General features: G+C 44.1%; 1 protein-coding gene across 24 annotated transcripts in view; it reads left to right on the plus strand.

Annotated features, from left to right (window-relative positions):
* The window catches only part of MSI2 (musashi RNA binding protein 2), a 396,739-nt gene that overhangs the window by 315,640 nt on the left and 66,819 nt on the right, over nucleotides 1-14,280 (plus strand). For all 24 annotated transcript variants that reach the window (XM_035139771.3, XM_088657826.1, XM_088657830.1 and 21 more), the window contains exon 10: nucleotides 10,208-10,282. In XM_035139771.3, coding sequence (XP_034995662.1) covers nucleotides 10,208-10,282 — 75 coding nt within the window. The remainder of the gene's footprint in view (nucleotides 1-10,207; nucleotides 10,283-14,280) is intronic.

Consider the following 14,280-nt stretch of genomic DNA (forward strand, 5'->3'; position numbering starts at 1 on the left):
ACAATAATGCTCTGACACAACATCCGGTTACCGAAAGTCGTGTCGGAGCCCTGACGCAGCCTCCCAGATGGTGTTGGAGGCCCTGCCAGGCCTGTGAACAGGACCTAATTTTCGAGACCCCGTGAGGCTGTCACGACATCGTGTTACATCACAGGCGCCATTGGGCACCCATAATCTGGGGCCCAAGTCAGCACCCCTGCTTCAGTCTCAGCAACTTGGATGAAGAAAGACAAAATAGCATGCCAGTTTGATTAGCCTCCCTCCCCCATGTCAGATGTGAAACTCATGGCTTGGTTGCAATCAAGCAATAGGTTAATTACCTGGAAAATTTGTCCCTGTGTCTGGTCTCTGTTGGCCCTCTGATTGTTACAGGGGCGGTGTGATATCACACCAATGTGAGTTACATTTGACTCTTAGAAGTTACATAGTGGGCCAAATTTGAGCTGGTGTCTGAAGGAACTGGGCTCAGGTTCAGAGAGGGTACATTTAGATGCACATCAGTCCAGTTCTGATCTTACAGCCAACAGCTGTTCATAATGGTCGGTTTTAGTACGAAGTGTTTTTAGCATACAGTTCACAGGGATGTTGAAACCAAGCATGGCAGCCAGTTTGCAGGTGTGGATGTACTTTTGTTCTGCTTTCTGTTGTTTAATCAGATGGGGAAATGCATGAATGCCTACTTTACTTCCTAGCACATTGAAATTTCCTCTACAGTATGTTCAAGCAGCCTCTCCAATTTCATAGGGGACTATAGTAGAACAAAATAAAAGTTATGTTTGGTTAATCCTTCATGAAGATAAGGCCTTAACTTGAAACAGGTCTTTTTAAAAAAAAAAAAGTAATGGACCCACATCCCAGTCTCAAGGTGTCCTTTGAACATGTGATTTTTTACATGCCACGCCTTACCAATTCAAAAACTTAGGGTTCCTTTCTTTTGTTACCCCCCCCCCCGGCAGTGGCAGGCATCTTAGCTGTGACCATCTATTAAATAAAATACCTAAAGCTTCTAACTCACCACCTCCTTTCCCTCCCAGGCTACAAAAAGCTCTAGCCAGTAAAATTTATATCTCTGGACCACTGAAATACTACCTGATGTGAATGTCTTAATTCCAGGAAGTCTCTGACTGACTTTTTAATATTACTGCGGGAGCCAGACCACAGCTCCGCAATAGTGCACACGTTCAATCTAGCTGGGCTGCATTCATGCATAAAAGAGGCTTGTGCCCTTCAAAGAAAGTCATTCTTGTAGAGGAGATACTCCTTATGAGGGAAAGGAAAGGAAAGGGTGGCATTGGCACGAGTACACCAAAAGCTTGATGCCTTGAAGTCCCATCAGAAACCATCTCAGGCACCAAAATATTAGCTTTTAGTGTTATTTCCAGGTGACATTTTTTGCAGAACAGGAAATTGGACAGAGGCTTGAGCTAAGACAAAGGAAGGGAAAGGCTGAGTAGAAGAGAAATCTCTCCCCCCCACCCCCTCCCTTTTCTTGGTCTTACTTTTGGAGTATAGTTTAGGTGATTAAGATGGCAGGAAGGATGGGGTGCCTCAGGCACTTGAAGCATACTCTTGAGGTTCATTTAAAACACGTAAAGGGTACATCTAAAAATCTGAACATTGCAAACCCAGTTCCACTTCAGCACCTGAGATTTAATTTTTGGGAAATGTCACAAGACAGCAGTTTTCTTTCCGAGTAGATGGGTGGAAGATAGGAGGTTTTACTAGCCTGGGAACTCAGAACTGCAAATAAATCACCATTTCACTGTAACCCCAGGGCCAATCCAGTTGGCCATTTCTCCCAGGACAAAGACTCCTCCTCAGCTGTTGCCTCCTGGTGGCATTGCACACTGAGCATTTTCTTTAGAGAGGGTCCAGTAGACAACCCCTCCCATGGACCCTTGGATTCTGCAAGATTTAGCAGAAACACTGCAACATAGGAAAGTGCCTTAATCTAGATGTGGCCTTGTGAATAGTGTATTAGATACCATGATTCAAGGGAAAAAAATGCTTTTACTAAGCAATTAAGGCTATGTCTTGTGCACATGTACTAGGGATTAATTCCCACCAAAATTAGTGGGACTTTCCACCAAGTAAACATGCATAGGCTCTGGCTGCAAGTTTTCCCACTCCAGGAAAAAAGCTTGCAGCAAATTGAAAGGTAAACTAACTCAGCTGTTAAGTTTGAAAGGGCCTGGACATGTCAGGCTTCCGATCCTTGATTTCAAAATCAATACAAGCAAATTATTCTTTCCTTGACAAAACGGAGCTGGTACTCTCGGCAGTGGAGCTGCATTCTTATCTGAATGAGAAGGCGGATAGAGGGGAAGAGTTGATTTTCCAGGAGCCAAATGTTGAACACTCAGGTTCACACTGGGGAACTCTGGCAGCCGCCCACTTAGCAAAGCATTATCATGCATCCAGCTGCCTCAGAGGGTTGCCCCATAGGGGTGGAATTTGAGATCCAGGAAGTCTTTCCAGATCTGCTTATTCTCCCTTTGCCCCAACTGAGCAGGAGGCAGGGTGTCTGAGAGAGGGGCAGCAGAGTTGGGGTAGTTTTTGAGCCCTGCCACCTCTTTCTTCCCTGGTGTGCAGCAAGGACCAGGCTCCTCTTCTCCATTTGAGCTGGCTGGAATTATTACTGGGGCAACATGTGGGCACACAATCACACAGCAAAAGGTCCGTGAGAATCAGGCAATGTGCAGACACAGCCATTAGCATCTGTACAGGCTTTCTGGCTGCAACTGTGTGGCACTGATGCACACAACCCTTTTACAACCAGGCTTCTCATTATGGTTGGGGAATTGTGACCATCATGATGTAAAGCTTATAAAGATCCTCCTGTCTGTGACAGAGAGTGCTTCTCATCTGGAAACGGATTCCTTATGCTTTGCACTCTCACATCAAGTCCAGCATTTTGGGGACATTTGCATCATGTTTAATGCCTCGCAGTCCCCAACTTAGGGGCACTTCCCAGAATTTTCCCACTTTCCTCTCGGGGTCATTTTTCAGCTCCTCCCTCAGACATTGTGTTGCCTGCTACAGGACCAGCTCCAGCTTTTGAGGGGCAGTCTCTTGTGGCAGTGTGCCTCCCAGCAGGCTTACCTGCTGGTAGCAATGGACTGGAAGCTTGCGTTTTAATTTCCCGTTATGCTGTATGTTGGGCCGGTTGTAGTGGGCAGTTTGAGAAACTTCTTGCTGCCTTTAACTTGGTGCTCGAGTCACTTTAGAGTGTAGCACTACAAATGTCAGAAGTCTCCTATAAAATTTGACGGTAAACTTGTGTTGAATCCCAAGACTTGGCATTTCAGGGGTGTTGGTGGTCCCTGAGTTCTAGGGAACAGTGCCAGTTTGGGCTGCATGCCCACACTAGCCTGAAAATCTGCAGTGTTTCCTATCTTGCCACAGCCATCTGAAGAGCAGGATTGCCCCAGTGTTTCTGTCTCTGGGTGAAGGAGAAAGAGTGGAGAAAGAAGTTCTGTTGTGAAAAGCATGTTTGATTGTTGATTTAGGTCTCTACTTTCATGGATAGGAAGTTCTCTCTTCAAGGGAGGTAATCGAGGCAAAGCCTTGATTTTTCAGTTTAGTGACAAGAGATAATTACTGCAAGATTGATCATTCGCCAGAAGTACTGAAGCAAATAAATTGCTCAGTACCCATTGCAAGGCAAGAATGGCGGCTAAATGGGAAATGGCGGATCGGCCTGCCTGCCCATAATTTGGCTTGATGAAGCATCCACATGGGCATGGTGTTAATGTGCTATTGATATTCAGCCAGCCAATTTCCCCCCGTGCGGATCAGGCTCTGACTCGTTAGAGCAGAGCTGGGCACTGCAGCGGCAAATGAAGAGGAAAATTGAAGTAATGTTGTATTATAAATTTATGATTTCATCTGCCTGACCTCGAGAAATGTTCTGTGATGGGATATATGGATGAGAACCACTATCCAGTCAGCTGTATATTTTGTCTTTGTTGTTGGAAGCGATGCAGTTTCAAGGAAGTATGAAGCAAGGGACTGGCGGGAGGGAGGGGGGAGTGACACAGGTGTACTTGTGGTGTTCAGTGATCCTGGTTGATTGGCTTTGAGCCTCTCTTTCTCTTTTGCTTTTAAATTGAAGGAAGTCTTGTAGTCCGTGTGTTCTGGCGCAAGATTCTTCTTACTCTGATCATCTTGCCACCTAAGGCTCATAACAGATAAAGTATAGCACAGTAGGTTAAAACATACAAAAAGTTAAAATACTGAAACAGGTTAAAATGCACGTCAACTTTCTAAGCATCTGGGTAGGCTTGTCTAAACAAGAATGTTTTTCATAGCCACTGAAAATAATACAGTAAAGGCACCTGCTTCATATCAATAAGCAGAGGATTCATTTTTGAGCAAGAAAAAGCACCTTTAGAGAATTGCTCAGAACCAGAGAAAGTTGGTCCTCACCTATTGTTTCTTGATTCTCCCCAACGCCACCTGTGGCTTTTCCCCTTTGCAGAGTCAATGAAAAACATGTGTTTCCCCACAGGAGGAAAAGGCACTTGGGGAATAACAATTTGGACCAGGAAAGGGGTTAGCACTTACCATCTTGCCATTCCTCCAATTCAGATTGCCCCTCCAGAAGTTTAATACTTGTAACATTACAGTACAGTCGTACCTTGGAAGTCGAACAGCATCCGTTCCGGAAGTCTGTTCAACTTCCAAAATGTTTGGAAAACCAAAGTGTGGCTTCTGATTGGCTGCAGGAAGCTCCTGCAGCCAACCGGAAGCCGCATCGGACATTCGGCTTCCAAAAATAGTTCGCAAACTGGAACAGTCACTTCCAGGTTGGCGGTGTTCAGGAGCCAAAATGTTCAAGAACTACGCTCTTCAAAGACTCTATCTCCACATAGGTTGGTCTCGAGGGTGATTCTTAGTATTGTTTCCTCATCGTTGTGTTGTCCCCCTTTCCCTAGTATTCGTGTGCATCACATATTCCTAACTGGCTCAGCATTTGTTGAAAACCCTGTAAAAGTGGATTGGAGGACTCAGGAGTCGTGCTGAGCCATGACCTGCACACATTACTAACTAACCCTTTGTAAGGCCAGTTTGACATCTGTATGCTGGAAAAGTCAATCTGCAAACATACTCAGAAATGATGAGGAAAATGTACCTTAATGCTAACCTTCACACAGGATCCCGCTTTGGAGAGTTGAATGGAAGAGGAGCAATACCATATTCTCCAATATTTCACTTCTGAAAATGGGGAAAGGCTTACAACATGCCTTTTTAAACAAAAACAAAAACCAAGTATTGCTACCCAAGCCGTCCTCTCACCACTGTATTACAGCACTACTCTGACTGCTCTTATTTGCTTTACAATTATTTGCCCTGCACTGTTTTAAAAGCTCAAAGGCTATTTGTTAGCGAAAGGTTTGTCAATGGTAGAGCATCTGCTTTGCATGCAGAAGGTCTCAGGTTCAATCCTCAGCCTCTCCAGGTGTGGCAGGGGGAGAACCCTGCCTAATACCCTGGGAAGTTGCTGCCAGTCAGTGTAGACAATATTGAGCTAGATGGACCAGCGGTCTGACTTCAGTATAAGGCAGCTTCCCCATGTTTTGTGGGGGTTAGAATATAATTATCCTACAGTTATTTATCAAGGCATGCACAATGACAGGCTGTGTCCTATATAGCACCTTAATGCTCATGTGTCCGCATCTACACGCATGTGCTTTAGAGACAAGATGTAGCTTCATAACTCTGAGAACTTGGGGTGGAAGCTGAACCCTAGAAAATAACAACTCTAAGAACACACATTAATTACATTTGACACAGTATTCCCGAAAGGCAAAAAAGGGACATTTGCCAGAGATAGGTACAAACAAAACCAGAAAATAAGCCAGGTAAACAATAACAGTTGGAGCATATGCTTTAGATATGCATTCCACATTTGCACAATATATTTTCATAGGGATCACCCATAGGAGCACTTTGGTGCTTGGAAAATTAAATATGTGAATCTGCCCATGAACTGTTCTTGGAACAGTGCTTGTATGTCCCACCCCTTTACTTCTTGTTGTTGTTTCGTCATGTCCGACTCTTCGTGACCCCATGGACCAGAGCACGCCAGGCACTCCTGTCTTCCACTGCCTCCCGCAGTTTGGTCAGACTCATGTTGGTAGCTTCAAGAACACTGTCCAACCATCTTGTCCTCTGTTGCCCCCTTCTCCTTGTGCCCTCTATCTTTCCCAACATGAGGGTCTTTTCCAGGGAGTCTTCTCTTCTCATGAGGTGGCCAAAGTATTAGAGCCTCAGCTTTTGTTTTCTCGTTTGTCTTCCAGTGAACACTCAGGGCTGATTTTCTTCAGAATGGATAGGTTCGATCTTCTTGCAATCCATGGGACTCTCAAGAGTCTCCTCCAGCACCATAATTCAAAAACATCAATTCTTCAGCGATCAGCCTTCTTTATGATCCATCTCTCACTTCCATACATCACTAGTGGGAAAACCAAAGGGAGTGACTATATTGTTATGTGGTCCAGCCGTTAATTTTTAGAACCAAGCGCCTCAAATTCAGTGTGACAAACTCATTACTCCATTGACCCTGAAGTGAGCCCTTATTACAGAATAAAATAGTATCTGGTTTCAAAATAGCACTTTACTATGAGTTTTTTTGGTCCTGATGGATGCTGGTGCCTTGGTCAGAACTGCATTTTATCAATATTGTTATTCAAAGAGACGGTTTGCAAAACTTACCTTTGAACGATCCAGTGAATTTCTGGCAGGATTTGCTTTGTGAAATGCATGTTAAGGAGACAAACAGGGTGTTTGCGTGCATTTAGAGCTAGTGTGCCTTGTTTGGCCATTGCTGTTTTGCTTCGTGTGCGCAGATCCATCCCGTCATAATTAGTAATCAAAATTCATCCAAGCGTTTAATGTTCCACCTCTAAATGATGATTAATAGCAAACAATATGGACGTCTAAATCTCATCTGAAATGGAGGGGACATGCTATGTTGGCAAAATAATTGAGCATGTTGCATTGCAGTGCAACAGCTCTGTAAAAATGAACACAATTGAAGGGATGAAACCTCAGCAAAAGAACAAAATTTGCATTTGGTAACAGGGCACTCCACGAGCTTGATCTCGGTTAAAACCAATGGAAAGATTCGCCCAGATAAAATGCAGAAAACACTTTTGCAATAAACCCCTACTCTCAAGAACAGAGGTTGGCTACTTTCATCTTTAAAAAGTGTGTGTGTTATCCAGGGCAGAAGTTCTCACACTGTCTGCCCAGAGCATTACAGAAATACTAGTGTGCCACAAGGAATTAAAGTTATTGTGAGGCCAAAACATCCACCCACCAAGGTGATGCTGCATCCCAACTCATTGTTCTGGCTTTGGTTCTTCCTGTTTGCCTGTGCCAGGGGCAAGCCATTCTATACCAGGCATCAGAGTTGCCTCAGGGTGGCAGGCTCCAGTGGGCTCTACTGCCATTGCACACCCACCAGGCTCTCACTGCCACCAGACACCCAAAACCCAGCAGCCGACACTTGCCACTACCAGGTGCTCACTGCTTCTTTCTACTCTGCCACGATGGCTGCGTCCCCCACCATGATCACAACCCCTACCACTGGGAAGCCCCTTGCACTAGCTGCAATGGGGGCATGGTCATGGAGGAGGAGGAGTGCCACTGGGGGCCTCAAGCAGCAAAACGCCCCAGACTGGCCCTGCCAGGCATGATTGAAAGATCCATTCACTCCCAATGAATGTAAACTTAGCAGAGTTACTCTCAGACAAGGCTGACCACCTCCGCCGAATTCAGGTTTATATAAATCTCAACAAGATGGTGGCGGTGGTGATATTTTTCCTGATGGAACTTATGGTGGCTTCCAGTTAAAAACAAGAACCGCTAAAAACAAAGAGATAGCACTCATGAAAATACAATTAAACATTGGTAGAATTAAAACTACAGACATATATTTGAAACATAGCAGTAATTACAATAAAACAAGCATGGCGCCAGCCCTTTCCCTAAAAGCAGTCACTTTCCAAAATCCTGTTGGAACAAGAACATCTTCACCTGCCAGCAGAAGGACAGCAAGGAGGGAGCCAGTCTGGCTTCTTTAGGGAGGGACTTCCAGAGTCTAGGGAGGGAGCAGCCACCGAGAAGGCCCTCTCCTGCATCCCCACCAAGCATGCCTGTGAAGGTGGCAGGACCGAGAGGAGGGCCTCATCTGAAGATCTCAAAACCTGGGCAGGTTTGTATGAGGGAATGGGGTATTTCAGACAGCTTAGACCTAAGCCATGTAGGGCTTTATAGATGATAACCAGTACTTTGAATTACAAAATAAATTCAAAAACAGATCTCCAAGCAATTTGGAACACCATTTATTACATTTAAATGCCACTGCATAACTTGAGTACTCTGAACAGTTTACTTTTTTTAAAAAAAGAAGCAGCTAAAATAGAATTCAGCCATAAAATACAAATGTTGCATAAATATTAAGCAACAGAGAATAAATCAGTGAAAGGAATTAATGACAGCAACAACAAAAAATCTCCTGTAGCAATTGCAGACTTTAAAAGCCTTTAAAAAGCTAGGGAGAATTAAATAAGTAAACTAAAACCTCCCCACCTGGTGCCAAAATGAATTCAGGAAAGTGCTGGGGTCCCATAATGTCAGAATAAAATTTGACACTCACGTGGAGGTGGTCAGATTATCGGAAAGCTCTCTAGTAAGGCCAGCTCCAATCAGAAGAATAGTTTTGAGTGTGCGGTCATTTAATCACTATACCCTTCCCGCATGGATTTGCGGTAGAGTTTGAATTCATCTCAGCAAATGCCTGTTCCCAAACACACATCTGCCATCAGAACAGAAAAGTGAGGGCCAGGGCAGCTTCTAAAGAAAGATGGGTGGGTAGGAGGAAGAGGGGGATCTTAACCCTTCCCGTGTCTGCCAGTTCTCCGCATCAAAAATCTGAAGCTATTTCCCCTTACCAGGCTCCAAAACAGAACTACTCAAGAGAGGGGAAGCATGATACATATATAGGAACCTTGCAGATTCTCTCTCTTAAATGTCCCCAGGTCCTGCATTATTAGCACTATGAGGGATATATGTGAGCCTTGTGTTTCTCTTGTAATGGTTTAATTTCACTCTTAGAGAGTGTGTGCTACCCAGAGATACACTTTGAGATGTTGCAGGTGCAACTGCCTGTATTCCATGAAGGCAAATTGTGGTCTCTTTGTTGAATTTCAGTTTCTGGTCAAATTAAAATCTCTTGGTCTTCCCAGCTCCTTGATCTTGCTGCCTCTGACTCTTTGCTGCGTTAACAGTTGTCCTTCACACTCTCGGGATGAAGCATTACTAGTACCTTAATCTCCAACTGTCAATAGTTCTGAAGCAAAGTACATTTGTTGTAAGCTCTCCAAATGTCAGAGCAAACCTGTGTTATGTGCTTAGCCTAAGCGTTTGGCATTTACTCTTCCCAGCTGAGAAAAGTAGGCACAGTCCTTGGACTTGAGCTACTCGAGTGCATTTTAATTATGAGTAGCAGGCCTCAGACATGGAGATAGGCGGGCGGGGGGATGACCAAGAAAATGATGCCAGTCTCCAGGTGTTTCTTTTTTGAGGGGTGCGGCTCAGGGTGTAGAGGAAACATTTGCTGCAGGCAAAGTGGCAAAGCATCAGCCTCACTCTGCCACCTGCAAGGTGGGCAATATAATATAGAACAGGCCTACTTTACAGGTTGCTGTAAGGATTATTCAGATATTATGTGTGAAGCACTTTGAGTACGCTGACGTCATATATAAATGCTGAGCATTAACTTGGTATGAATTCTGTACAGGAACAGTAATCTTGTAATGTTTTGTACAAAGTCAGTTTTCTCTCCTTCATTGGAAGTTTGTAAGCAGAGGTTGGATGGCCATCGGTCATGGATTCCTGCATTGCAGGGGGTTGGGCTAGATGGCCCATGGGGGTCCCTTCCAGCTCCACAATTGTATAATTCTATTATTCTTCACCTGTCTTTGGTGTAATTTGATTGTATCCAGTGCTAGTCCTACTCAGAGTAGCCCCATTGAAAATAATGGCCATGACTAACTTGGGCACATTAATTTCAGTTGTTATCCTCTGAGTAAAACTTGGTTAGATATAACCTATTGGTATTTGTGCAACTTAAAATTCCAACATTTAAATCTTATTATTCTCTCTCTCTCTCTCTCTCTCAAACACTTCTACATTCAAGGTTACCCGAATTTTGTCGCAACCTATGGCCGAGGATACCCTGGATTTGCCCCCAGTTACAGTTATCAGTTCCCAGGTACGTGAAATTTTAATATGTATAATTTAATTGAGCAAAAGAAAAGGAAAAAAAATTCCAAACACATGCTATTAGGGAACTTACTCATGAGCAAAGCATGCATAGGATTGCACTGTCAAGTCCATAATTCAACTGAGACAACAACAACTAAGTCTCTAAATGGAGGACCTTTTGGTAATGCTCAACGTGTCATTTTCTTTCCGGTTTACTGAAAGAAATGAGGGAGGGGGACCTGATTTCATTTTGGGTTTTAATTGGTACTGGTTATTTGTAAACAGAATTCCTTTGAAACAGCACGCAATTAGGTATTCTACTTCCCTTTTTGTAAGCCATGTCTTTCTCCCTGCCTGCCCCCCAAAGTTGAGCTTGTTTGTAGTGCTATGCAGAAGAGTCTCTCTCTCTCTCTTTCTTTCTCTTTCCCTGGCACTCTGCACAGAGATGAAGCTTCACCTAATACCTTCCCTCTTGTTTGTTTCTCTTCCCCTCCGCTCCCGTTTTGTGCAGCTGTCAGATCTGCTGCTTTTAGCAATCTCTGTTCAGTCCGTGTTTAATACCGCCAGTCGTCACTTTGAGAACTCCTGAGGTTTTGAAATGGTAGGCTGGCTGGCTTTTAAACATCCCCTCCTGCCGATAATGAGCAGCCCCTCGCATTTCATCTCTGCCACTATCAACAGGCAGTCGCTGAAACCAAACGCCCTGGATTTTGTTTTTATGCCAGCAATGCTTCAAGCTTAAACTGGAGATTCCAGAAAGTGTATGGTATGTGCAACCCCCCCCCCAAAAAAAATCTTATCCGCCTCAGGATAAGTAGGGTTGTGGAGTCAATTTCTGACCGGTGAGCTTGCTGCTTGCTAATAGCAAAGGCCCACCTGGAGACCACAGCAAGGAAACTGTTGCACTGCATGTTAAATTCATTAATGCGTGTCACAAAGTATGTGGTTATGCCACCTTGCCCTGCATTCTGTAATTGCGTACAAGGGAAATGATGGGGAAACAGCCTTTCTAAGGTTAATTAAGAAAACCAAGTTTAAGGCAGCTTCATTTTTAAAAAATCAATAGAAACCAAAAGAAAACCAGGTCTTATGGTAGAAATATTTTAGACCTCAAGGAAGCAAGTACAGCCTTAAAAACTACATAGAACAATGTATACTGCCAGGTTTATTTGGTTAACCATTCCTGAATTCTACAGAGTTGGGAAAGCTTCCCACCAATTTTTATTCTTATAAAACAAGGCCTCTTAAGAGAATTTTAGATTTTCCCCACTGACAGAGCCTGTCACATTCCCCGTTGCAACATTTTCCAAATGTTCCACCATTTCTGTCTTCATTTCCATGTCTTGCACACACACTTTTAGGCCCTGGCTAGATTAAATTATGGTGACCCACGATCAGATCAGTTTCTCCGAACAGGACAAATAGCGGCCGGGGATAGGATCATTTTCATAGGGGGAAATGGCACTGAAGGAAAGGGGTTAACCCCATCTCTCCCCCACAGTTGTTAAGGGTGGTTAGAACAAAAAGGGTTTCCAAGCTGCAAAAGGACCCTCTCCAAAGGATCTCTCCAGAGGCAAAGCATTTGTTCTGCCACTGAGGTGAATACTCTGAAGTGCCACAAACAATAACCTTATTTTGCATACTGTATTTTCAGTACCGTACATTGCAATGCAGTTGTGAATGTAATGGCAGTTATGGTACCAACTGCATGTTGCTGGGGGTCCTCTTCTGCTCCCACTTGGAAGTTCCTATGTGATCTTGGACAAGTCAGTGAACATCACCACTGTTTGACTCCTCCTTTTGTGAAAATTGAAGGTAGAGGAAACATAGGTGTGAGGTCATAGGTCATAGGTGTGTGGTGGGACAGACTAGGTTAGAAACTGAGGTGTTTAGGTGCTTTCAGAAGCCCAAATGGTCAGCTTGTCCATTTTGTTCTGTTTCCATTGAAACAACAACTGTGATTTGTTGGTATGTATTCCATTAACCTTGACTGAGAATTATTGCCTTTTCATTCTGCCTGACCACAAGTTCAGTGTATCTTTAAAAGCTTGCATACTCTTACACCAGTGGGTGTGTACGTAAAAGGTGTTTTTTAAATCACTGAAGTGCCGATTCCTCAGCTTGCAATAAAGAAACCCAAATATTTCTGCACTAGACTTGGTGGCTGTCAGCACCAGCTGCTGAATGTGACCCAGCGGAGCATTTACTGTGAAATTGAAGCTCTCGCTGATGGTAGCTTGGCCTGCTAGCCTACCATGGACAGTTGGGAATCCATATATTGTGGCAATTAACCTGGTTGATCCTTTGCTTGGTGTCTGCATGCAGCTTGACACTATTGCAGCCAAGATCAGTAAATATCCGGTTAAGCAATTGCCAGAAATACTACTACTAAAAAGGGGTGGGTGGGTCTGGTTTATGCTGGGCCAAGTCTGTCATCCTACTGAGCCTAGGTAAAAAAGTCAAAAGCTGAGATCCCTTCCCCCTCCATTTCCCCTGGGAGATGTCGATGTCACTAAGACTTTACTGTAGCTGTGTTGGATGCTGCTGGTTTAAATGACACAGCATCCAAGCAATGGTCCCCAGACCTGAGACCAGGTGGGAGGCAGCAGGGCACTTGCACACCTTTCCTCCACTCTGAGCACTGACTTCTAGGTTTTGTTTATTCTTGCCATTTCCTCTATCTTCTGCCAGCCACCAGGAAATGGTATCATTATTGCTCTTTCCTGTGCCTGGCTTTTTACAAAGACTTGAGGTGGCAGTTTACCATCTAAAATGGCACAAGTGGGTCAATAGAGGAAGGGAAAGGAACTGAAGACAGGGTAAGCAGGGGTAAAATAGGTGTGTGTTTCTATTATGCAGGCTTAGTTGCAATAGGCCTTGTAGCTGGAAATATTCAAGGATCTACCTAGCTTGGTTCACATTTTTCAGCAAACAGACAAGAATCACACTTCCTGGGTGGATACATCAAGTCAGGACCCAGTTGTTCCCTTTGGTTTCTGCCTTTCTTCAGACTTGACGATGCAGCTGTCGGCTTTGAAAAAGGACCACAATGCGTATTAAAATAAAAATGCATTAAAAAAAATAAGGGGAATTGTTGTGCAGTTTAAGAAAAAAACCCACTGATTCATTCAGAAGCAGGATGGAATGGACTTAAGCTTGAACCCATGTGAGAGGGATACAGAGCAGAAATAGGTTATTCATGCCTGCATGTAGCTAACTGGATGCATTATGTGCCTACCAGAGGATAACTAGTATCTGCTTCTAGTTTTACTTCTGGGGTCAGCCTTAAGATAAGAGCTAATTTAACCTGGGGGCAGATGCAGTGTAAATGAAATGTATCAGCGGCATACATGACAAACAGGTGTGAGCTGCTGCTGGCTTGGAGCTGGGGAGGAAGCCAGGGGCTCATTCCCATTGGCTTGGAGTGCCTTCCCAAATCAGCATGATGTCAGCCTGCAGGGAGGAGTGGGGGGAGTCATTGGTGAACACACATTTTGGCTGTCTGTCCCCAAATGGGTCCCTGCACATTAAGGAAGCTTCTGGCCACCACACCTGTTAAACCTTATATCCAGAGAAAGAGGCTCTTGTTGGTTATGGGTTTGATGCAACCCTGTCCAGTCCATTTACTGAAATACTTTTGAGGAATTCCAGATTGACCCACCTGAAGGACGGTTCTATGACCAGATGTTAGGAACTTTCTTGAGTCTATTCCAGGCAGGATTGGAGCCATCCAAGTCCCTTGGAAGTAAATTGGGGCTTATTCAGAAAGAGCAACTGCTAGGATACAATAAGGTCGGGTTTGATTGGATGTGGCTTTCTTTAACCATTCTCACTGTGTGTCAGAAGTGCAGTCCCTTCGTCAGTTCCTGTTAACAGTATGGAACCTAAATATAGTACAGTATGGGTTTTCTTTTTTAAAAAGTGTTACTCAAGAGTAGACCCATTGATGTTATAAAAATAGTATGGTTCTGAAGTCTTAACTAAACTAAGAAACATCCACTTACC

This window comes from Zootoca vivipara, chromosome 14 (genome assembly GCF_965207765.1).
Source record: "Zootoca vivipara chromosome 14, rZooViv2.hap1.1, whole genome shotgun sequence".
In the NCBI taxonomy this organism is placed as follows: Eukaryota; Metazoa; Chordata; class Lepidosauria; order Squamata; family Lacertidae; genus Zootoca; species Zootoca vivipara.